General features: G+C 46.5%; 1 protein-coding gene across 4 annotated transcripts in view; it reads left to right on the top strand.

Annotated features, from left to right (window-relative positions):
* Positions 1–17,165, top strand: part of MMP23B (matrix metallopeptidase 23B) — a 73,274-nt gene extending 56,109 nt beyond the window's left edge. For all 4 annotated transcript variants that reach the window (XM_069742462.1, XM_069742461.1, XM_069742463.1 and 1 more), the window contains 5 exons: positions 13,401–13,568; positions 14,023–14,187; positions 14,272–14,382; positions 14,674–14,800; positions 15,390–17,165. In XM_069742462.1, the coding sequence (XP_069598563.1) occupies positions 13,401–13,568; positions 14,023–14,187; positions 14,272–14,382; positions 14,674–14,800; positions 15,390–15,564 (746 nt within the window). In that variant the 3' untranslated portion in view covers positions 15,565–17,165. The remainder of the gene's footprint in view (positions 1–13,400; positions 13,569–14,022; positions 14,188–14,271; positions 14,383–14,673; positions 14,801–15,389) is intronic.
* Positions 17,166–23,770: the final 6,605 nt, after the last annotated feature.

Here is a 23,770-nt window from a genome sequence, read left to right on the forward strand (position 1 = left end):
GGGATTTCTGCTCACCGTTCTTGTGATCATTCTGACCACACGTGGTGGGATTTTTCGTGGAGCCCCAGATCGAGGGAGATTATCAGTGGTCTTGTATGTCTTCCATTTTCTAATTATTGCTCCCACTGTTGATTTCTTCACTCCAAGCTAGTTGGCTATTGCAGATTCAGTCTTCCCAGCCTGGTGGAGGGCTACAATTTTGTTTCTGGTGTCCTTTGACAGCTCTTTGGTCTTCACCATAGTGGAGTTTGGAGTCAGACTGTTTGAGGGTGTGCACAGGTGTCTTTTTATACTGATAACAAGTTTAAACACGTGCCATTACTACAGGTAATGAGTGGAGGAAAGAGGAGACTCTTAAAGAAGAAGTTACAGGTCTGTGAGAGCCAGAAATCTTGATTGTTTGTTTCTGACCAAATACTTATTTTCCACCATAATATGCAAAAAAAATGTTAAAAAAACAGACAATGTGATTTTCTGGATTTTTTTTTCTCAGTTTGTCTCCCATAGTTGAGGTCTACCTATGATGTAAATTACAGACGCCTCTCATCTTTTTAAGTGGTGGAACTTGCACTATTGCTGACTGACTAAATACTTTTTTGCCCCACTGTATATACACTGCACAGTACCACTCCTCCTGTCCTGTATATACACTGCACGGTACCACTCCTCCTGTCCTGTATATATACACTGCACAGTACCACTCCTCCTGTATATATACACTGCACGGTACCACTCCTCCTGTCCTGTATATATACACTGCACAGTACCGCTCCTCCTGTCCTGTGTATATATACACTGCACAGTACCACTCCTCCTGTATATATACACTGCACAGTACCACTCCCCCTGTCCTGTATATATATACACTGCACAGTACCACTCCTCCTGTCCTGTATATATACACTGCACAGTACCACTCCTCCTGTCCTGTATATATACACTGCACAGTACCGCTCCTCCTGTCCTGTATATATACACTGCACAATACCACTCCCCCTGTCCTGTATATATACACTGCACGGTACCACTCCTCCTGTCCTGTATATATACACTGCACGGTACCACTCCTCCTGTCCTGTATATATACACTGCACGGTACCACTCCTCCTGTCCTGTATATATACACTGCACAGTACCACTCCCCCTGTCCTGTATATATATATACACTGCACAGTACCACTCCTCCTGTCCTGTATATATACACTGCACAGTACCGCTCCTCCTGTCCTGTATATATACACTGCACAGTGCCACTCCTCCTGTCCTGTATATATACACTGCACAGTACCACTTCCCCTGTCCTGTATATACACTGCACAGTACCACTCCTCCTGTTCTGTATATATACACTGCACAGTACCACTCCTCCTGTCCTGTATATATACACTGCACGGTACCACTCCTCCTGTCCTGTATATACACACTGCACAGTACCACTCCCCCTGTCCTGTATATATATACACTGCACAGTACCACTCCTCCTGTCCTGTATATATACACTGCACAGTACCACTCCTCCTGTCCTGTATATATACACTGCACGGTACCACTCCTCCTGTCCTGTATATATACACTGCACGGTACCACTCCTCCTGTCCTGTATATATACACTGCACAGTACCACTCCCCCTGTCCTGTATATATATATACACTGCACAGTACCACTCCTCCTGTCCTGTATATATACACTGCACAGTACCGCTCCTCCTGTCCTGTATATATACACTGCACAGTGCCACTCCTCCTGTCCTGTATATATACACTGCACAGTACCACTTCCCCTGTCCTGTATATACACTGCACAGTACCACTCCTCCTGTTCTGTATATATACACTGCACAGTACCACTCCTCCTGTCCTGTATATATACACTGCACAGCTCCTCCTGTCCTGTATATACACTGCACAGTACCACTCCTCCTGTCCTGTATATACACTGCACAGTACCACTCCTCCTGTATATATAAACTGCACGGTACCACTCCTCCTGTCCTGTATATATACACTGCACATACCACTCCTCCTGTCCTGTATATACACTGCACAGTACCACTCCTCCTGTTCTGTATATATACACTGCACAGTATCACTCCTCCTGTCCTGTATATATACACTGCACAGTACCACTCCTCCTGTCCTGTATATATATCCTGCACAGTACCACTCCTCCTGTCCTGTATATATACACTGCACAATACCACTCCTCCTGTATATATACACTGCACAGTACCACTCCTCCTGTCCTGTATATATATCCTGCACAGTACCACTCCTCCTGTCCTGTATATATACACTGTACAGTACCACTACTCCTGTCCTGTATATATACACTGCACAGTACCACTCCTCCTGTCCTGTATATACACTGCACGGTACCACTCCTCCTGTCCTGTATATACACTGCACGGTACCACTCCTCCTGTATTGTATATATACACTGCACGGTACTACTCCTCCTGTCCTGTATATATACACTGCACAGTACCACTCCTCCTGTATATATACACTGCACAGTACCACTCCTCCTGTCCTGTATATACACTGCACAGTACCACTCCTCCTGTCTGTATATATACACCGCACAGTACCGCTCCTCCTGTCCTGTATATATACACTGCACAGTACTACTCCTCCTGTCCTGTATATATACACTGCACAGCACCACTCCTCCTGTCCTGTATATACACACTGCACAGTACAACTCCTCCGGTATATATACACTGCACGGTACCACTCCCCCTGTCCTGTATATATACACTGCACGGTACCACTCCCCCTGTCCTGTATATACACACTGCACAGTACAACTCCTCCGGTATATATACACTGCACGGTACCACTCCTCCTGTCCTGTATATATACACTGCACAGTACCACTCCTCCTGTCCTGTATATACACTGCACAGTACCACTCCTCCTGTCCTGTATATATACACTGCACAGTACAACTCCTCCGGTATATATACACTGCACGGTACCACTCCTCCTGTCCTGTATATATACACTGCACGGTACCACTCCTCCTGTCCTGTATATATACACTGCACAGCACCACTCCTCCTGTCCTGTATATATACACTGCACAGTACCGCTCCTCCTGTCCTGTATATACACTGCACAGTACCACTCCTCCTGTCCTGTATATATACACTGCACAGTACCACTCCTCCTGTCCTGTATATATACACTGCACAGTACCACTCCTCCTGTCCTTTATATATACACTGCACAGTACCACTCCTCCTGTCCTTTATATATACACTGCACAGTACCACTCCTCCAGTCCTGTATATATACACTGCACAGTACCACTCCTGCTGTCCTGTATATATACACTGCACAGTACCACTCCTCCTGTCCTGTATATACACACAGCACAGTACCACTCCTCCTCTCCTGTATATATACACTGCACAGTACCACTCCTCCTGTCCTGTATATATACACTGCACAGTGCCACTCCTCCTGTCTTGTATATATACACTGCACAGTACCACTCCTCCTGTCCTGTATATATACACTGCACAGTACCACTCCTCCTGTATATATACACTGCACAGTACCACTCCTCCTGTATTGTATATATACACTGCACAATACCACTCCCCCTGTCCTGTATATATACACTGCACAGTACCACTCCTCCTGTATATATACACTGCACAGTACCACTCCTCCTGTCCTGTATATATATCCTGCACAGTACCACTCCTCCTGTCCTGTATATATACACTGCACAGTACCACTCCTCCTGTCCTGTATATATACACTGCACAGTACCACTCCCCCTGTCCTGTATATACACACTGCACAGTACAACTCCTCCTGTATATATAAACTGCACAGTACCACTCCTCCTGTCCTGTATATATACACTGCACAGTACCACTCCTCCTGTCCTGTATATATACACTGCACAGTACCGCTCCTCCTGTCCTGTATATATACACTGCACAGTACCACTCCTCCTGTCCTGTATATATAGACTGCACGGTACCACTCCTCCTGTCCTGTATATACACTGCACAGTACCACTCCTCCTGTCCTGTATATATACACTGCACAGTACCACTCCTCCTGTCCTGTATATACACTGCACAGTACCACTCCTCCTGTCCTGTATATACATTGCACAGCACCACTCCTCCTGTCCTGTATATATACACTGCATGTTACCACTCGTACTGTATTGTATATATACACTGCACGGTACCACTCCTCCTGTCCTGTATATATACACTGCACACTACCACTCCTCCTGTCCTGTATATATACACTGCACGGTACCACTCCTCCTGTCCTGTATATATACACTGCACGGTACCACTCCTCCTGTCCTGTATATATACACTGCACGGTACCACTCCTCCTGTCCTGTATATATACACTGCACGGTACCACTCCTCCTGTCCTGTATATATACACTGCACGGTACCACTCCTCCTGTATATATACACTGCACAGTACCACTCCTCCTGTCCTGTATATATACACTGCACAGCACCACTCCTCCTGTCCTGTATATATACACTGCACAGCACCACTCCTCCTGTCCTGTATATACACTGCACAGCACCACTCCTCCTGTCCTGTATATATACACTGCACAGCACCGCTCCTCCTGTCCTGTATATACACTGCACAGTACCACTCCTCCTGTCCTGTATATATACACTGCACATACCACTCCTCCTGTCCTGTATATATACACTGCACAGTACCACTCCTCTTGTCCTGTATATATACACTGCACAGTACCACTCCTCCTGTCCTGTGTATATATACACTGCACAGTACCACTCCTCCTGTCCTGTATATATACACTGCACGGTACCACTCCTCCTGTCCTGTATATATACACTGCACGGTACCAGTCCCCCTGTCTTGTATATATACAATGTACAGTACCGCTCCTCCTGTATATATACACTGCACAGTACCACTCCTCCTGTCCTGTATATATACACTGCACAGTACCACTCCTCCTGTCCTGTATATATACCCTGCACAGTACCACTCCTCCTGTTCTGTATATATACACTGCACAGTACCACTCCTCCTGTCCTGTGTATATATACACTGCACAGTACCACTCCTCCTGTCCTGTATATATACACTGCACAGCACCGCTCCTCCTGTCTTGTATATATATACTGCATATTACCACTCCTCCTGTTCTGTATATATACACTGCACGGTACCACTCCTCCTGTCCTGTATATATACACTGCACGGTACCACTCCTCCTGTCCTGTATATATACACTGCACGGTACCACTCCCCCTGTCTTGTATATATACAATGTACAGTACCGCTCCTCCTGTATATATACACTGCACAGTACCACTCCTCCTGTCCTGTATATATACACTGCACAGTACCACTCCTCCTGTCCTGTATATATACCCTGCACAGTACCACTCCTCCTGTCCTGTATATATACACTGCACAGTACCACTCCTCCTGTCCTGTATATATACACTCCACAGTACCACTCCTCCTGTCCTGTATATATACACTGCACAGTACCGCTCCTCCTGTCCTGTATATATACACTGCACAGTGCCACTCCTCCTGTCCTGTATATATACACTGCACAGTACCACTCCTCCTGTCCTGTATATACACTGCACAGTACCACTCCTCCTGTCCTGTATATATACCCTGCACAGTACCACTCCTCCTGTCCTGTATATATACACTGCACAGTACCACTCCTCCTGTCCTGTATATATACACTCCACAGTACCGCTCCTCCTGTCCTGTATATATACACTGCACAGTACCGCTCCTCCTGTCCTGTATATATACACTGCACAGTGCCACTCCTCCTGTCCTGTATATATACACTGCACAGTACCACTCCTCCTGTCCTGTATATACACTGCACAGTGCCACTCCTCCTGTCCTGTATATATACACTGCACAGTGCCACTCCTCCTGTCCTGTATATATACACTGCACAGTACCACTCCTCCTGTCCTGTATATATACCCTGCACAGTACCACTCCTCCTGTCCTGTATATATACACTGCACAGTACCACTCCTCCTGTCCTGTATATATACACTCCACAGTACCACTCCTCCTGTCCTGTATATATACACTGCACAGTACCGCTCCTCCTGTCCTGTATATATACACTGCACAGTGCCACTCCTCCTGTCCTGTATATATACACTGCACAGCACCACTTCCCCTGTCCTGTATATACACTGCACAGTACCACTCCTCCTGTTCTGTATATATACACTGCACAGTACCACTCCTCCTGTCCTGTATATATACACTGCACAGTATCACTCCTCCTGTCCTGTATATATACACTCCACAGTACCACTCCTCCTGTCCTGTATATATACACTGCACAGTACCACTCCTCCTGTCCTGTATATATACACTGCACAGTACTACTCCTCCTGTCCTGTATATATACACTGCACAGTACCGCTCCTCCTGTATATATACACTGCACAGTACCACTCCTCCTGTCCTGTATATATATCCTGCACAGTACCACTCCTCCTGTCCTGTATATATACACTGCACAGTACCACTCCTCCTGTCCTGTATATATACACTGCACAGTACCACTCCCCCTGTCCTGTATATACACACTGCACAGTACCACTCCTCCTGTCCTGTATATATACACTGCACAGTACCACTCCTCCTGTATATATAAACTGCACAGTACCACTCCTCCTGTCCTGTATATATACACTGCACAGTACCACTCCTCCTGTCCTGTATATATACACTGCACAGTACCGCTCCTCCTGTCCTGTATATATACACTGCACAGTACCACTCCTCCTGTCCTGTATATATAGACTGCACGGTACCACTCCTCCTGTCCTGTATATATACACTGCACAGTACCACTCCTCCTGTCCTGTATATACACTGCACAGTACCACTCCTCCTGTCCTGTATATACATTGCACAGCACCACTCCTCCTGTCCTGTATATATACACTGCACAGCACCGCTCCTCCTGTCCTGTATATATACACTGCACAGTACCGCTCCTCCTGTCCTGTATATATACACTGCACACTACCACTCCTCCTGTCCTGTATATATACACTGCACGGTACCACTCCTCCTGTCCTGTATATATACACTGCACGGTACCACTCCTCCTGTCCTGTATATATACACTGCACGGTACCACTCCTCCTGTATATATACACTGCACAGTACCACTCCTCCTGTCCTGTATATACACTGCACAGCACCACTCCTCCTGTCCTGTATATACACTGCACAGCACCACTCCTCCTGTCCTGTATATATACACTGCACAGCACCGCTCCTCCTGTCCTGTATATACACTGCACAGCACCACTCCTCCTGTCCTGTATATATACACTGCACATACCACTCCTCCTGTCCTGTATATATACACTGCACAGTACCACTCCTCTTGTCCTGTATATATACACTGCACAGTACCAGTCCTCCTGTCCTGTATATATACACTGCACAGTACCACTCCTCCTGTCCTGTATATATACACTGCACAGTACCACTCCTCCTGTCCTGTGTATATATACACTGCACAGTACCACTCCTCCTGTCCTGTATATATACACTGCACAGCACCGCTCCTCCTGTCTTGTATATATATATACTGCATATTACCACTCCTCCTGTTCTGTATATATACACTGCACGGTACCACTCCTCCTGTCCTGTATATATACACTGCACGGTACCACTCCTCCTGTCCTGTATATATACACTGCACGGTACCACTCCCCCTGTCTTGTATATATACAATGTACAGTACCGCTCCTCCTGTATATATACACTGCACAGTACCACTCCTCCTGTCCTGTATATATACACTGCACAGTACCACTCCTCCTGTCCTGTATATATACCCTGCACAGTACCACTCCTCCTGTCCTGTATATATACACTGCACAGTACCACTCCTCCTGTCCTGTATATATACACTCCACAGTACCACTCCTCCTGTCCTGTATATATACACTGCACAGTACCGCTCCTCCTGTCCTGTATATATACACTGCACAGTGCCACTCCTCCTGTCCTGTATATATACACTGCACAGTACCACTTCCCCTGTCCTGTATATACACTGCACAGTACCACTCCTCCTGTTCTGTATATATACACTGCACAGTACCACTCCTCCTGTCCTGTATATATACACTGCACAGTATCACTCCTCCTGTCCTGTATATATACACTCCACAGTACCACTCCTCCTGTCCTGTATATATACACTGCACAGTACCACTCCTCCTGTTCTGTATATATACACTGCACAGTACCACTCCTCCTGTATATATACACTGCACAGTACCACTCCTCCTGTCCTGTATATATACACTGCACAGTACCACTACTCCTGTCCTGTATATATACACTGCACAGTACCACTCCTCCTGTCCTGTATATATACACTGCACAGTACCACTCCTCCTGTATATATATATATACACTGCACAGTACCACTCCTCCTGTCCTGTATATATACACTGCACGGTACCACTCCTCCTGTCCTGTATATATACACTGTACAGTACCACTACTCCTGTCCTGTATATATACACTGCACAGTACCACTACTCCTGTCCTGTATATATACACTGCACAGTACCACTCCTCCTGTCCTGTATATATACACTGCACGGTACCACTCCTCCTGTCCTGTATATATACACTGCACGGTACCACTCCTCGTGTCCTGTATATATACACTGCACGGTACCACTCCTCCTGTCCTGTATATACACTGCACGGTACCACTCCTCCTGTATTGTATATATACATTGCACGGTACTACTCCTCCTGTCCTGTATATATACACTGCACAGTACCACTCCTCCTGTCCTGTATATACACTGCACAGTACCACTCCTCCTGTCCTGTATATATACACTGCACAGTACCACTCCTCCTGTCCTGTGTATATATACTGCACAGTACCACTCCTCCTGTCCTGTATATATACACTGCACAGTACCGCTCCTCCTGTCCTGTATATATACACTGCACAGTACCACTCCTCCTGTCCTGTATATATACACTGCACAGCACCACTCCTCCTGTCCTGTATATATACACTGCACGTTACCACTCGTACTGTATTGTATATACACACTGCACAGTACAACTCCTCCGGTATATATACACTGCACGTTACCACTCCCCCTGTCCTGTATATATACACTGCACGGTACCACTCCTCCTGTCCTGTATATATAAACTGCACGGTACCACTCCTCCTGTCCTGTATATATACACTGCACAGTACCACTCCTCCTGTCCTGTATATACACTGCACAGTACCACTCCTCCTGTCCTGTATATATACACTGCACATACCACTCCTCCTGTCCTGTATATATACACTGCACAGTACCACTCCTCCTGTCCTGTATATACACTGCACAGTACCACTCCTCCTGTATATATACACTGCACAGTACCACTCCTCCTGTCCTGTATATACACTGCACAGTACCACTCCTCCTGTCCTGTATATACACTGCACAGCACCACTCCTCCTGTCCTGTATATATACACTGCACGGTACCACTCCTCCTGTCCTGTATATATACACTGCACGGTACCACTCCTCCTGTCCTGTATATATACACTGCACAGTACCACTCCTCCTGTCCTGTATATACACTGCACAGTACCACTCCTCCTGTCCTGTATATATACACAGCACAGTACCGCTCCTCCTGTCCTGTATATATACACTGCACAGTACCACTCCTCCTGTCCTGTATATATACACTGCACAGCACCGCTCCTCCTGTCCTGTATATACACTGCACAGTACCACTCCTCCTGTCCTGTATATACACTGCACAGTACCACTCCTCCTGTATATAAAAACTGCACGGTACCACTCCTCCTGTCCTGTATATATACACTGCACAGTACCAGTCCTCCTGTCCTGTATATACCCTGCACAGTACCGCTCCTCCTGTCCTGTATATATACACTGCACAGCACCGCTCCTCCTGTCTTGTATATATACTGCACATTACCACTCCTCCTGTATATATACACTGCACAGTACCACTCCTCCTGTATATATATATACACTGCACAGTACCACTCCTCCTGTCCTGTATATATACACTGCACAGTACCACTCCTCCTGTCCTGTATATATACACTGCACAGTACCACTCCTCCTGTCCTGTATATATACACTGCACAGTACCGCTCCTCCTGTCCTGTATATATACACTGCACAGTACCACTCCTCCTGTATATATACACTGCACAGTACCACTCCTCCTGTCCTGTATATATACACTGCACAGTACCACTCCTCCTGTCCTGTATATATACACTGCACAGTACCACTCCTCCTGTCCTGTATATATACACTGCACAGTACCGCTCCTCCTGTCCTGTATATATACACTGCACGGTACCACTTCTCCCGTCCTGTATATACACTGCACAGTTCCACTCCTCCTGTATATATACACTGCACGGTACCACTTCTCCCGTCCTGTATATACACTGCACAGTACCACTCCTCCTGTCCTGTATATACACTGCACAGTACCGCTCCTCCTGTCCTGTATATACACTGCACAGTACCACTCCTCCTGTCCTGTATATATACACTGCACAGTACCACTCCTCCTGTCCTGTATATATACACTGCACGGTACCGCTCCTCCTGTCCTGTATATATACACTGCACGGTACCACTCCTCTTGTCCTGTATATATACACTGCACAGTACCACTCCTGTCCTGTATATACACTGCACAGTACCGCTCCTCCTGTCCTGTATATATACACTGCACAGTACCACTCCTCCTGTCCTGTATATATACACTGCACAGTACCACTCCTCCTGTATATATATATACTGCACAGTACCACTCCTCCTGTCCTGTATATATACACTGCACAGTACCACTCCTCCTGTATATATATATACTGCACAGTACCACTCCTCCTGTCCTGTATATATACACTGCACAGTACCACTCCTCCTGTCCTGTATATATACACTGCACGGTACCACTCCTCCTGTCCTGTATATATACACTGCACAGTACCACTCCTCCTGTCCTGTATATATACACTGCACAGTACCACTCCTCCTGTCCTGTATATACCCTGCACAGTACTGCTCCTCCTGTCCTGTATATATACACTGCACAGTACCACTCCTCCTGTCCTGTATATATACACTGCACAGTACCACTCCTCCTGTCCTGTATATATACACTGCACAGTACCACTCCTCCTGTATATATATATACTGCACAGTACCACTCCTCCTGTCCTGTATATATACACTGCACAGTACCACTCCTCCTGTATATATATATACTGCACAGTACCACTCCTCCTGTCCTGTATATATACACTGCACAGTACCACTCCTCCTGTCCTGTATATATACACTGCACGGTACCACTCCTCCTGTCCTGTATATATACACTGCACAGTACCACTCCTCCTGTCCTGTATATATACACTGCACAGTACCACTCCTCCTGTCCTGTATATACCCTGCACAGTACTGCTCCTCCTGTCCTGTATATATACACTGCACAGTACCACTCCTCCTGTCCTGTATATATACACTGCACAGTACCGCTCCTCCTGTCCTGTATATATACACTGCACAGTACCACTCCTCCTGTATATATACACTGCACAGTACCACTCCTCCTGTCCTGTATATATACACTGCACAGTACCACTCCTCCTGTCCTGTATATATACACTGCACAGTACCACTCCTCCTGTCCTGTATATATACACTGCACAGTACCGCTCCTCCTGTCCTGTATATATACACTGCACGGTACCACTTCTCCCGTCCTGTATATACACTGCACAGTTCCACTCCTCCTGTATATATACACTGCACGGTACCACTTCTCCCGTCCTGTATATACACTGCACAGTACCACTCCTCCTGTCCTGTATATACACTGCACAGTACCGCTCCTCCTGTCCTGTATATACACTGCACAGTACCACTCCTCCTGTCCTGTATATATACACTGCACAGTACCACTCCTCCTGTCCTGTATATATACACTGCACGGTACCGCTCCTCCTGTCCTGTATATATACACTGCACGGTACCACTCCTCTTGTCCTGTATATATACACTGCACAGTACCACTCCTGTCCTGTATATACACTGCACAGTACCGCTCCTCCTGTCCTGTATATATACACTGCACAGTACCACTCCTCCTGTCCTGTATATATACACTGCACAGTACCACTCCTCCTGTATATATATATACTGCACAGTACCACTCCTCCTGTCCTGTATATATACACTGCACAGTACCACTCCTCCTGTATATATATATACTGCACAGTACCACTCCTCCTGTCCTGTATATATACACTGCACAGTACCACTCCTCCTGTCCTGTATATATACACTGCACGGTACCACTCCTCCTGTCCTGTATATATACACTGCACAGTACCACTCCTCCTGTCCTGTATATATACACTGCACAGTACCACTCCTCCTGTCCTGTATATACCCTGCACAGTACTGCTCCTCCTGTCCTGTATATATACACTGCACAGTACCACTCCTCCTGTCCTGTATATATACACTGCACAGTACCACTCCTCCTGTCCTGTATATATACACTGCACGGTACCACTCCTCCTGTCCTGTATGTATACACTGTACATTATCACTCCTCCTGTCCTGTTCTCGGAGAAGCGACATTGGACTTTGTGAAGGTCAATACTGGTTTATTATTTTCAGTATTCCAATCGGAAAATAAAAAAAAAATTGTAAAACCTTAAACTAGATTATCCCAAGTAATTGCCTATCCCAAGAACTGTCCAATCGCTGGGGTCCAACCGCTGGGACCCCCATGATCCCGAGACCTGGAGCTCTATAGAACACCATGTAAACGGACCTGTGGTGGATCATGCGCACTGTGGCGCCATTCACATGCTGCTCTTCAAATATCGCCTTTAAGAGCATTGTTGAGGGGCACGAGAAAGTATAGCAAAACCCGCTGATCGGGGGTGGGGAGTGTGAGTATGTGGGCTGGTGGGGTTTGTGTGGCAGGACTGATTTTTTTGCCCCAGTCCGGCCCTGGCATTGTCACCAAGATGCCCTCACCCACATGGGGCAAAAAGACTAAATTTATATTCAGGGAAGAAGGGGCCACATCTCAGGAATGGAGCAGGAACAAAAGAAAAACATCGCCGGATTCAGGGGAACAGCGGCATTTACATCAGGTAAAAAAATACTATTTTGGGGGCAAATCACAGATTTCCTTTAATTATGAAATTGTGCCTTGTGAGGCTCCTACAAGGATGTAACCCACACGGTAGCCTTACTATACCTGATATGCACTTGTTTTATATTTTTGTGTCAGGGTTTTATGGTATAAACCACACGGATTGTCTGGAGTCTCGCATTCATTACTGCTTTGATGGAACCACCGGGGAGTTGGCTCATGCTTACTTTCCACAGACTGGGGAGATTCACTTTGACGACAGTGAATACTGGATTTTGGGTAACACCAGATTCACCTGGAAAAAAGGTACCAGTTATGATTTATGGTTGAGCCTTGGAATTGCGACACTTTCTTAAAGAAAAAAAAAATGTCCAGTGGTCTTCAACTTGTTGCTCCTTAACTGACATCCAGAGGACATTCTGGTATTTATAGTTCAGAAGCCACAGATTGGAGACCATGAATGTAGATCTTGTTGAATAGGGCAGATCTCTTGAGCAATATTGGAATCGGATGACACAAATATTTTCGCCATCTTGCTTAGTATGGATGTGGCGGCGGCGACATTTACATTGATTGCTTTGTTCAGTTCAGAACTATTAAGGGCACTGTAGAAATTTGGCCAAAAGGTGACCCCTCTAACAGTAATGGCCTACGGTCACCATATGGGGAATCATCGATCTGACCCTGAACATTGGCTGCTTATATGTTTTCTACCAAGTGTAAAGATTGTAAATCTAATTACCAAGGCCTTTCTTTGCAGGGGTATGGCTCACAGACCTGGTGCACGTAGCCGCTCATGAAATTGGGCATTCCCTAGGATTGATGCATTCTCTCAACAGCAATGCCCTGATGCACATTAATGCTACATTGACAGGGAAGAAAATAATCTCCCAAGATGACATGTGGGGCATCTACAGTCTGTACGGTAAGTACCAAGTTGTACAAGTTCTATTCATTTTCTTTTTCAATTTTGGATTATGTAGATTATTCTATTTTTTTTTTCTTGCAGGGTGTAGAGACAGATACTTAGTGTGTGCCAGCTGGGCACATAAAGGGTACTGTGACTCCCGGAGGAAACCTATGAAGAAGTATTGTCCGTACAGCTGTGACTTCTGCTATGGTATCAATATGATATTTATTGGGAGTTCATAAAATATCAATATGGCGCAAAATGTATGTGTGTCTAGAAGGTGGGTCAGTATGAATGGGGCATCACAAAACCTATCACACCCAAATTAAACTTGTGGGTGCACATCAACAGAAGATTGGAAAAGTCTTATATTTACTCCAAACTTTCAGGAAAGAGCGTACACATAATGAAGAATTCTCATAGTGTCATTCTATAGGCTTTACACCAATTTCCCTTGTAGATAGTCTGCACCTGACGGGTCTTTATTATTGTATCCTTTAGACTTTCCTTTCCCAACGCGGATGCCAACCCCGATACCACCCAGAACCAAAGTGCGACTGGTTCCAGAGGGCAGAAATATGACCTTCAGATGTGGAAAAAAGATTATCCATAAGAAAGGCAAAGTGTAGTAAGTATAGTACAGAATAGTTGGTTTATCGTAGCAGAGGGATGTGACCATATTTCTCCCAAGGAAATGAGAAATGTATAAATGTATTTTCTCCTACCCCAAGCCAAGATAATCATCTCCCATGAATCTTTGGATTTCATTCTGGTGCCCATGGCTTCCCTTGTCAAACTAAAGACTGGAAGGGAATTTTGGACTTCACTGTGGTGCCCATGGCTGCCCCTATCACATTAAAAATTGGAAAGGAAACTTTTGATTTATTTCTGGTGCCCACGACTGGTGCCATAGCTGCCCTTGTCCCAATGTTTATTTTAAGGGTAGAAGTTCCCCCCATATGCCAGCTGTGTCCCACTGGACTGTTGTAGGGCAGGTGAAAACCGGTATAAGCCATGGCAAGTGCTCTTTGCTTTACTGCTCATGCACAGGACTGTGTAACTATTCAGAGAAATGGCTTCACCCAGATGACTAGTTGGAGAGGGTTATATGTGGTTTAGAGTGCAAAAAGCAGCCAACAAGTTCCCTTTAGTCGTGCAGTCCAGTTAAAAACACAAATTCATTGTGTTGTATAATGATTATTGTATTCTGTCCACAGCTGGTACAAAGACAACGAGCTCCTCGAGTACTCCTATCCTGGATACCTATTCCTCAATGACGACCACATGAGTATCATCGCCAATGCCATAAATGAAGGCCTCTATACCTGCATAGTGAAGAAGAGGGAGCGGGTGCTGACGACCTACTCCTGGAATATAAGGGTACAGATGTGAGGAACACAGTGGTTATACAGAATTTCAGACACCAACTGTGGGCCGACCACACCATCGTTTCTCGACCCGAGACATTTTGCTATGTTAAGTTGACCTCTCAATGCTTGGCGATGATGCAATACGCTTCTGTCTACTGAGGGCATCGTCACATTGTTGAATTTTGCACATATAACCCCATTACAAAACCCCTAATTGGGGTGGATAGATGAAATATGGATGACTTAGACCAGCGGCTTTGAGCTGTAGTGAACATCTGGATTTGGATTTCACAGTTTCCCAGAAGTGCAAGACTGCGGTAAAGAAATGCAGAATGTAAGCATTATTGGATGGGGACACGATAGGGCCAAAAAGTCCATCATGTGCCTTGTATTACTTTTGCAGAACTCTAGGGCAGATTTATCATGGCTGGCTAAAATAAAAACTGTCTTTGTTGCCCAGATTTTTTTTTTGACAGTTTTGAGAAATAAGGCCCCATTTTTAAGGTCCAGAAAATAACAATTTGTGGATTGAAATCCCCATCCTCATCAAGTTTAGACCCTTGGATAACCCCAGGTATTGGTGAGATATACAGGTGCTTCTCACAAAATTAGAATATCATCAAAAAGTTAATTTATTTCAGTTCTTCAATACAAAAAGTGAAACTCATATATTATATAGTCATTACAGAGTGATCTATTTCAAGTGTTTATTTCTGTTAATGTTGATAATTATGGATTACAGCCAATGAAAACCCAAAAGTCATTATCTCACTGTATGTAGCTGTTACCTTGCAGCAGAGTGCAGGTGGATAGGGTATTATTGTGACCCACAGCGACCACAGCAAGCAAGTTACAAAAACTCCAACTGGTTTCTGATTTGCTTGTGGAGGTTGCAACCCCATTCTCTTGTATTATGCTGCAATGTAGCACCTGAGTCACAATGTATCCCCCGACTAAATCGTCGTTTTTATTATATAATAATTTGCCCTCTGAAAAACGTTTTCCACCTTCAAAAGATAATTTTGTCTTAAGCCTAAATTATATGACAAAACAAGCATTTTCTCATATGATCGCTTGGGCCATGCCAGTAATCGGTGGACACTGGATGGGAGTCTTGAGAAATGCTTCTGAGACTCTTCTTTTCTTAGCTGGCCTGGTGTGATATCGCTTGTGCGTCACGCTGTAACGATGACGTTGCGCCAGACCAGTTAATCAAAACTAGAGCCACCTTTTCCAGGAGGTAATGTGCGTTTCTCAGGGCTCCTGTCTAATATCCCCAGATACTACAATAACTATCTATAATGCCACAACATTCCTTTAAATAAGGCAGAACGGGTGGGAGATTTTGTAACGAAAGCCAGGCATTAAGGGCAGTGCTTTTCGACAAATTCAGGATAAAGGTCCCTAAAACCAAACGGTCATGATGTCCGCGGAGCCGCAGAGGACATCCTACGTGTAAGGTGAGGGACGGGTCGGCCCGAGCTGCCCCGCTTACCTTCCATACGGTGCTACATTTTTATATATTGTGCAGTAGGATCATTATTATTTTAGGCTTTGCTGTTATCGTTTCTGGCAAATTTTTGTGAAAATTTAAATGTAATAAATGGTTTGTAATTAAAAACATTTCAGGATTTGTATTTTTTTTTTTAAAGTAAATATATAAAAAGTAAAATTGTTATGAGCCATCCATCCATAGAGTTACATTGGTCTGAGAGGTACCGCCCGCTTGAGCCCCTCTGTGGGATACATCCGTCTCGTTATTTTAACTTTACATCTAATGTTACCATCACCACTAATTATAGAGAAGCCATACCACCGTTCAACTTCAGATGAATTGTAAAAACAAAAACGAATATTGATACTTAGATGCTTTTGAAAAAAAACAAAACATGGGTGTTACATACCTGGTAATGTGTTTTTTCATGAGACATGACGGCACCACGAGAGAGGGGATCCGCCCATCAAGGACAGGAAACCTTCAAGATAAAAGGGGCGGCTCCTCTCTCCACATCAGTTGTTTTACAGAGTACGAGAGGAACTCCGCCGGTTAGTGTACACATAAATAATACATCCTATACGGTTCTATTCACTGACACCCGAGGGAGTGTATAATACAAATAACGCTAATAATGCACCCAACTAATGACGTGATCAAAAGGGGGGGAATATAAGGGTGCCGTCATGTCTCATGAAAACACACATTACCAGGAGAGAGTTACAGAGATTTGTATTCTCTTTAGGGAGGGATCACTGCTTGTAACACTCTTCTCCCAAATGTGAGATCAGAGGTAGCAGATAGGTCTAGCCTATAATGTTTACAAAATGTAGACGGAGAGGACCAAGTGGCCGCCTTACAGATTTGGTCGATGGTAGCATCTGCTCTCTCCGCCCACGACGTCACCATGGCCCTCGTGGAGTGGGCTTTCAGACCCTGTGGAACAACCCTGCCTGCACTACTATATGCTAGAATAATGGCCTCTCTCACCCATCTAGCGATATAGGGATTTTTGTGTACTCACCGTAAAATCCTTTTCTCCGAGCCATTCATTGGGGGACACAGACCATGGGTGTATGCTGCTGCCACCAGGAGGCTGACACTAAGTAACACAAAGAAAGTTAGCTCCTCCCCTGCAGTATACACCCTCCTGCTGGCCCCCAGCTAACCAGTTCGGTGCAAAAGCAGTAGGAGATCAATAGCAACATATAAACATATAGCATGTCACATTATATAAGAGAGTATAAAAATATCAAAAGATAAAAACAAAGCATAAGCTAAGGGTGGGAGCTGTGTCCCCCAATGAATGGCTCGGAGAAAAGGATTTTACGGTGAGTACACAAAAATCCCTATTTCTCCTTCGCCTCATTGGGGGACACAGACCATGGGACGTCCCAAAGCAGTCCCTGGGTGGGGACATCATCAGATCAGGCCGTGTAACCGCTACTTACAAGTGCGCCACCGCGGCCTGCAAGGTCCGCCTGCCCCGACTCACATCTGTGGAAGTATGTGAATAAAAGTGCTTCAAGAATGTATGCGGACTGGAGGAGTTCACAAGCTTGCGGTCGTGCTTGCCGAAGTCTGGAACCTAGAGCCCTTAGACAGGGAGATAGGCTGACATCTAGCTCGGAAGGACTCCTGGATGGAGAAAACAATCCACCAGGCTAACCTGGCCGAAGAAACGGTTAGACCCTTCCTGCGACTGTCAGGAAGCCTACTTACCATCGAGAAAGCTAAGTAAAGCGTCCAACCCTTGGCAGGACGCCATTCTCGATACGTACCCACTCGAAGCACTCACTCCTTCCAGGTTATAGAGGATCCCTTCCGAGGTGTGTAGATTGGAGCCGAAAGAGATGAGAGAACAATTCCCCTGCAACAGTGGGAATACAATACCACCTTGGCAATGAGGGAAGGGGATGTCCAGAGGGCAACCCTGCCTTGAGGTAATAAGGAAAAAAGACAAAGAACAGAACGTCGAGTTCCAAAGAATCATCAGGAGTACAAGAACGCTAAGAAAGAATGGAAGAGACCTTCCCTGATAGTGAAGGTTGTCCGGGTCCAAAAAAGGAGTCCACTGTAAAATGCCGAGGATCATTAGGGTCCCACGGATCTAACGGTACGCGGTAGGGAAGAACTACAGGTTAGGGCTCCCTGCAAGAAAGTCCATCTTCCCAGATTTGTCGCAATAAGACGGAAAGCTAGAAGAACAGCAAGCGAGAAAACCCTGACATGGACAGTGCGGTACTCCCGAGATCCCTGGAGCCCTTCCTGCTTCCGAAAAGATCTCAGAAGAAGTAGAAGAGGAGTTATAGAAATTGGTCCCATGGAAGAGCAGAGCATGCACTGCGATGGTCTTGAAAGTCAAGGCCAAACCAAGAACCGGAGCACATAGGCGTTCAGCTTGGACGCCATCTGACCTACATCTGGAGAAGTCTAGTGAAGGCAGATCCGATGGAAGACTTCCGAATGAAGTTCCCACTCACTAGAGGAGGAACCCTGACGGCTGAACATGTGTTCTGCCCAGAGCACTACTCCAGGGATATGTACTGTTGAGATCCCCGAATGAAAGATCTCGGCTCGTCAGAGAGAGAGAGGTGCCTGGGCCATGGCGCTTGACTGTGGGTAGACCAAAGACCCGCCTAAAGTCAGTGGGCCTGCTGCAGGCTTAGACGTACCGTTCAGAACTCCAGGGAAAAGATCGGAAGAAGACTGGCCTTGGAATTCCCCAATGACCATTGGACCAGGAGAAGGCTCTGGGAGAGGAAGGAGCTCAGAGAATACTCTTTGAAAGCCTGATAGATCTGCAGAAAAAAAGGGCGCAGCGAAGGAAACTGCTTCCATTGTCGTCCTTTTCCTCAGAACCCTCCTAGCGAATTGAATGAACGGAGGGAATGAGATATGAAGTGCGCAAGCTCTCTGTTGAAGAACCACGAGCTTGACTCGAGAGAGAAAAAACCATCCTGCTGGGCAGGATCATCCTGAAAAAGGGATCTGCTGAACTGGGAAAGAGGAAAAGAAACTTGTCTAAGTTTAGCTGCTAGCCCAGAGAAAGGATATTGCAAGATATAGACCACTCAGCGTAGTCCTAGAAGAGCAGCTACAAAGTCTACCAAAAAGAGCAGGACGACCATGCTTCTATGATGGAAGAAGTACACGACAACCGACATGACCCTTGCGACCACACTGGTGTGGTAGCCAGGCCGGAGGACAAGGTCGTGACTAGAAAATGCTGTTCGCAAATGGAAAGGAAGAAATTTACTTTCACTGGGGATAGAACCCCTGTTTCCCACTCAATAGTCAAAGAGCTTAACCACTCAGCCATCAGCTGACCTTGAAGAGATTGTTGTAGCGGGGAGAAATAGGCATGTGAGGGTAAGACTCCCGAATGACTAAGGATGCCAGAAAAATCCACCTCTTTCTGATGAAGTAATGGCTGAGCGGAGAAACTCCATCGGAAAAAGGGGAGGACCTTGACAAAGGTTGTTAGAAGTTTGAAGTCCAGGAATGGTGACACTTTACATTCCCTCCATTTTGGAACCAAGATCCCTAGATCTAGACTATCCTGGACAATGCTTCCACTGCTGGTTGGGTCTGTAGAGGAGATACGATCCCTGCTAGTCTCCCGCTCAGAAAATTAGATTGGCCAGCTATACTGTTGAAAACAAAGTAGCTAAGGTCTCTGACCAGGAGACCATTGGTCAAGCCACCCGTGTGGTGGCTAAGGAAGGGAAAAGCGCTGAACCCGAAACGACAAGACGGAATGAGCTAGGTTTGCTATCCGACCGTCTGTGGTAAATGATACATCGGGCAGGAATACCAGTAGGTATACCACAAGAAATACAACCCGGGTAGTCTGCCAAGAGACAGAATACGGGACTGCGACCAGCAGGTCTCTAGCCATCGACGTGCAGAGCAGAAAAAAAGGAACCCTCAATCCACCGTCCTCTTAACAGGGGCGTGGAGAGGAATCGTCCGCTTTCTTGCATCATCCGCTAAATAGTGATGATACAAAGGGAGGGGTGCTTGGACGCCAAAAATGTGTGCCTCCGTACATCCTCAGAGAAGAAGTCCCCGAGTGGACAGGGCAGATGTCTGGCAATAGGCCTAAATGCAGAAGAGGATACACGGAGGCGACAATCCATATGCTCGTCTGTTGAAGGTGTGGGCGGAAATCGGAGCCCCTTAAAGGACCCGTTGCCATAAAAATCCGACCCGGTATGGCATCCAGCTTAGAGGCTTCTGTCCAGTGCATCGCCCGTCCCACTGTTGATGATATAAAGAGAGAGAGAGAGAGAGTCCCTCTTTCTCAGAAGCTCTGGCAAATCAAGGCAATATCCTATCCATATTTCGCATTGTTCTCAACCAAACATGGGGGAGAGATCAGGAAAAGAAAACTTCCATTTTGTAGAACCTGTACGTTATTCAAGGATACTTGCGGCCCCTGCTAGCCGGCGACTCCTAATGTAGAAGAGGGAGCATGTTGAGTGCTCCAGAGTTCAGTTAGGGAGACCAGTTTAGGATTGCTGATGTGCTCTTAGGACCAGTCAATACTGGTCATGCGCCTTTAAGACCAGGGAATACTGGTCCTGTGCCTTTAAGAGGAGGACATACTGTTCATGTGCGTCATGTGCCATCAAGAACCAAGGCCTGTTGGTCATGTGCCTTTAAGAAACAGGACGTACTTGACATGCACCTTTAAGTCCAAGACATACTGGTCATGAGCCCTTAAAACCCAGGGCCTACTGGTCATTTGCGTTTAAGACCAGGGCATACTGGACATGTGCCTTTAAGACCAGGGCATACTGGTCATGTGCCTTTAAGACCAGGGCATACTGGTCATGTGTTTATAAGACCAGAGCATACTGGACATGTGCCTTTAAGTCCAGGGTATAATGGTCACGTGTCTCTAAGACCAGGGCATACTGGTCGAGTACCTTTAAAAGCAGGAGAGAAGTCCCCGTGTACTGGTCACCTTTAAAAACCACGGCATGCTGGACAAACGCCTTAAGACAAGGGCATACTGGTCATGTGCCCTTAAGACCAGAGCATACTGGTCATGAGCGTACTGGTCATGGGAGATTAAGACCAGGGCATACTGGTCACTAGCGTTTAAGACCGAAGAGTACCGGTCACGTGCCTTTAAGACCAGGGCATACTGATCATGAGTCATTAAGACCAGGAAATACTGGTAACGTGTTTTGAAGGCCAGGGCATACTAGTCACGTGCCTTTAAGACCAGGGCATGCCGGTCATGTGCCCTTAAGGCCAGGGCATACTTGTCATGTGTGGTCGTGTGCCTTTAAGACCGGGAATGCTGGTCATGCTCCTTTAAGACCAGGAATGCTGGACAAGACCGGGGCATCTTTTAAAAGGATAATGCCAGAGATGGAATCCCAGGAGGGGAACTAGGTACTCTGGGAGGAGCCGGGATAGGCGCAGCGAAGGCTCCTGAGCTCAATTGATTAAGCACTATGAGAAATGTGACCGGCTCCGCTGGTAATGTGCTCCTTTTACACTAGGGAACTCTTAAGACCAGGGAATCTGGTGAAGGGTTTATGAGAAAAACCATGGAAAAAAACTGGGGATGCACCTATAAGCCCAGCGACTACTGGGCATGAGACAAGCCCAGCGGCTACTGGGCAAGAGACTTAAAGACCAGGGGACCTGAGCCCCAGAGAATGCGGGTCCCAAGTATTTAAAACCGTGATGTTAGTCCCTTTATGCTGCCGGACGTGCGGATTTGCGGGGGAGGGGAGCGATTCACCTTACCGGGATTCTGAGTCCCCCGTCTGGAATAGCGCTGACTTCAGCGCTGAAAACCGCCAGCAGCAGCCCCTTCCAGAAGAACTAGGGGCCGGAAACTCCGCAGCCCTTTCCTGAGGTCAGCCGAGATCTCGTCCTGCACGAGAAGCGCCAGAATAGGGGGGCGGAGCCGCTAGAGTGAAGTCGGCGGGGGGCGGGGCTTCCTGGAATGCGGCCTAAACAGGGCCGAAGTCGGGGACTAAATTTATAGAGTCGGCCGGCGCGCACCCGCGGACTGAAGGGAAAGGGACCGCGAAGCTCTGTGGGGACCCTGCCGCTATGGAACCCACCTATGACTGCCAAAAAAGTCAATTATTAACGTGCACTTATCCCGTACAGGTAGGAGCTGTGCCCGGGAAGATAGGACGGTGCAGGGTTGGGGAGCCTCCATCCCACCATACCTGCAGAAGAGGGGTGGAGAGGAACCGTCTGCCTCCTTCCATCATCCGCTTTTTCAGTGGTGATGCAGTGGGGGCTGCTCGGACGCCACGCTGGAAGGTGCCTCTGTACAGCCGAGGGTAAAACCTGGTGGACAGGGCTGAATGTCCGGCAATAGGCCTGGCTGCAGAGGAGGATACTGAAGGTGAAACTCCAGTGCTCGTCTGATAAGGGAGGGGGGAGATCGGTGCCCATGAAGAGGCCCGTCGCCCCTAAAATCAGCTCAGGCAGTGGCTTCCCACGTCGCAGGAGAGGATACGGAGAGGTGAAACTCCCGTGCTCGCCTGTTGTTGGTTCGGGGGAGATCGGACCATGAAAGAATCCGTCGCCCCCTTCGTCCGTTGTAAAAGGTAAAAAGGTAAAATCTTTGGGTCTGAATAGCAGACCCGTCCGTGTGCCTCCTACGGACACTAAGCAAGAACTGGTTAGCTGGGGGCCAGCAGGAGGGTGTATACTGCAGGGGAGGAGCTAACTTTCTTTGTGTTACTTAGTG

Source organism: Ranitomeya imitator, chromosome 10 (genome assembly GCF_032444005.1).
Source record: "Ranitomeya imitator isolate aRanImi1 chromosome 10, aRanImi1.pri, whole genome shotgun sequence".
Lineage (NCBI taxonomy): Eukaryota > Metazoa > Chordata > Amphibia > Anura > Dendrobatidae > Ranitomeya > Ranitomeya imitator.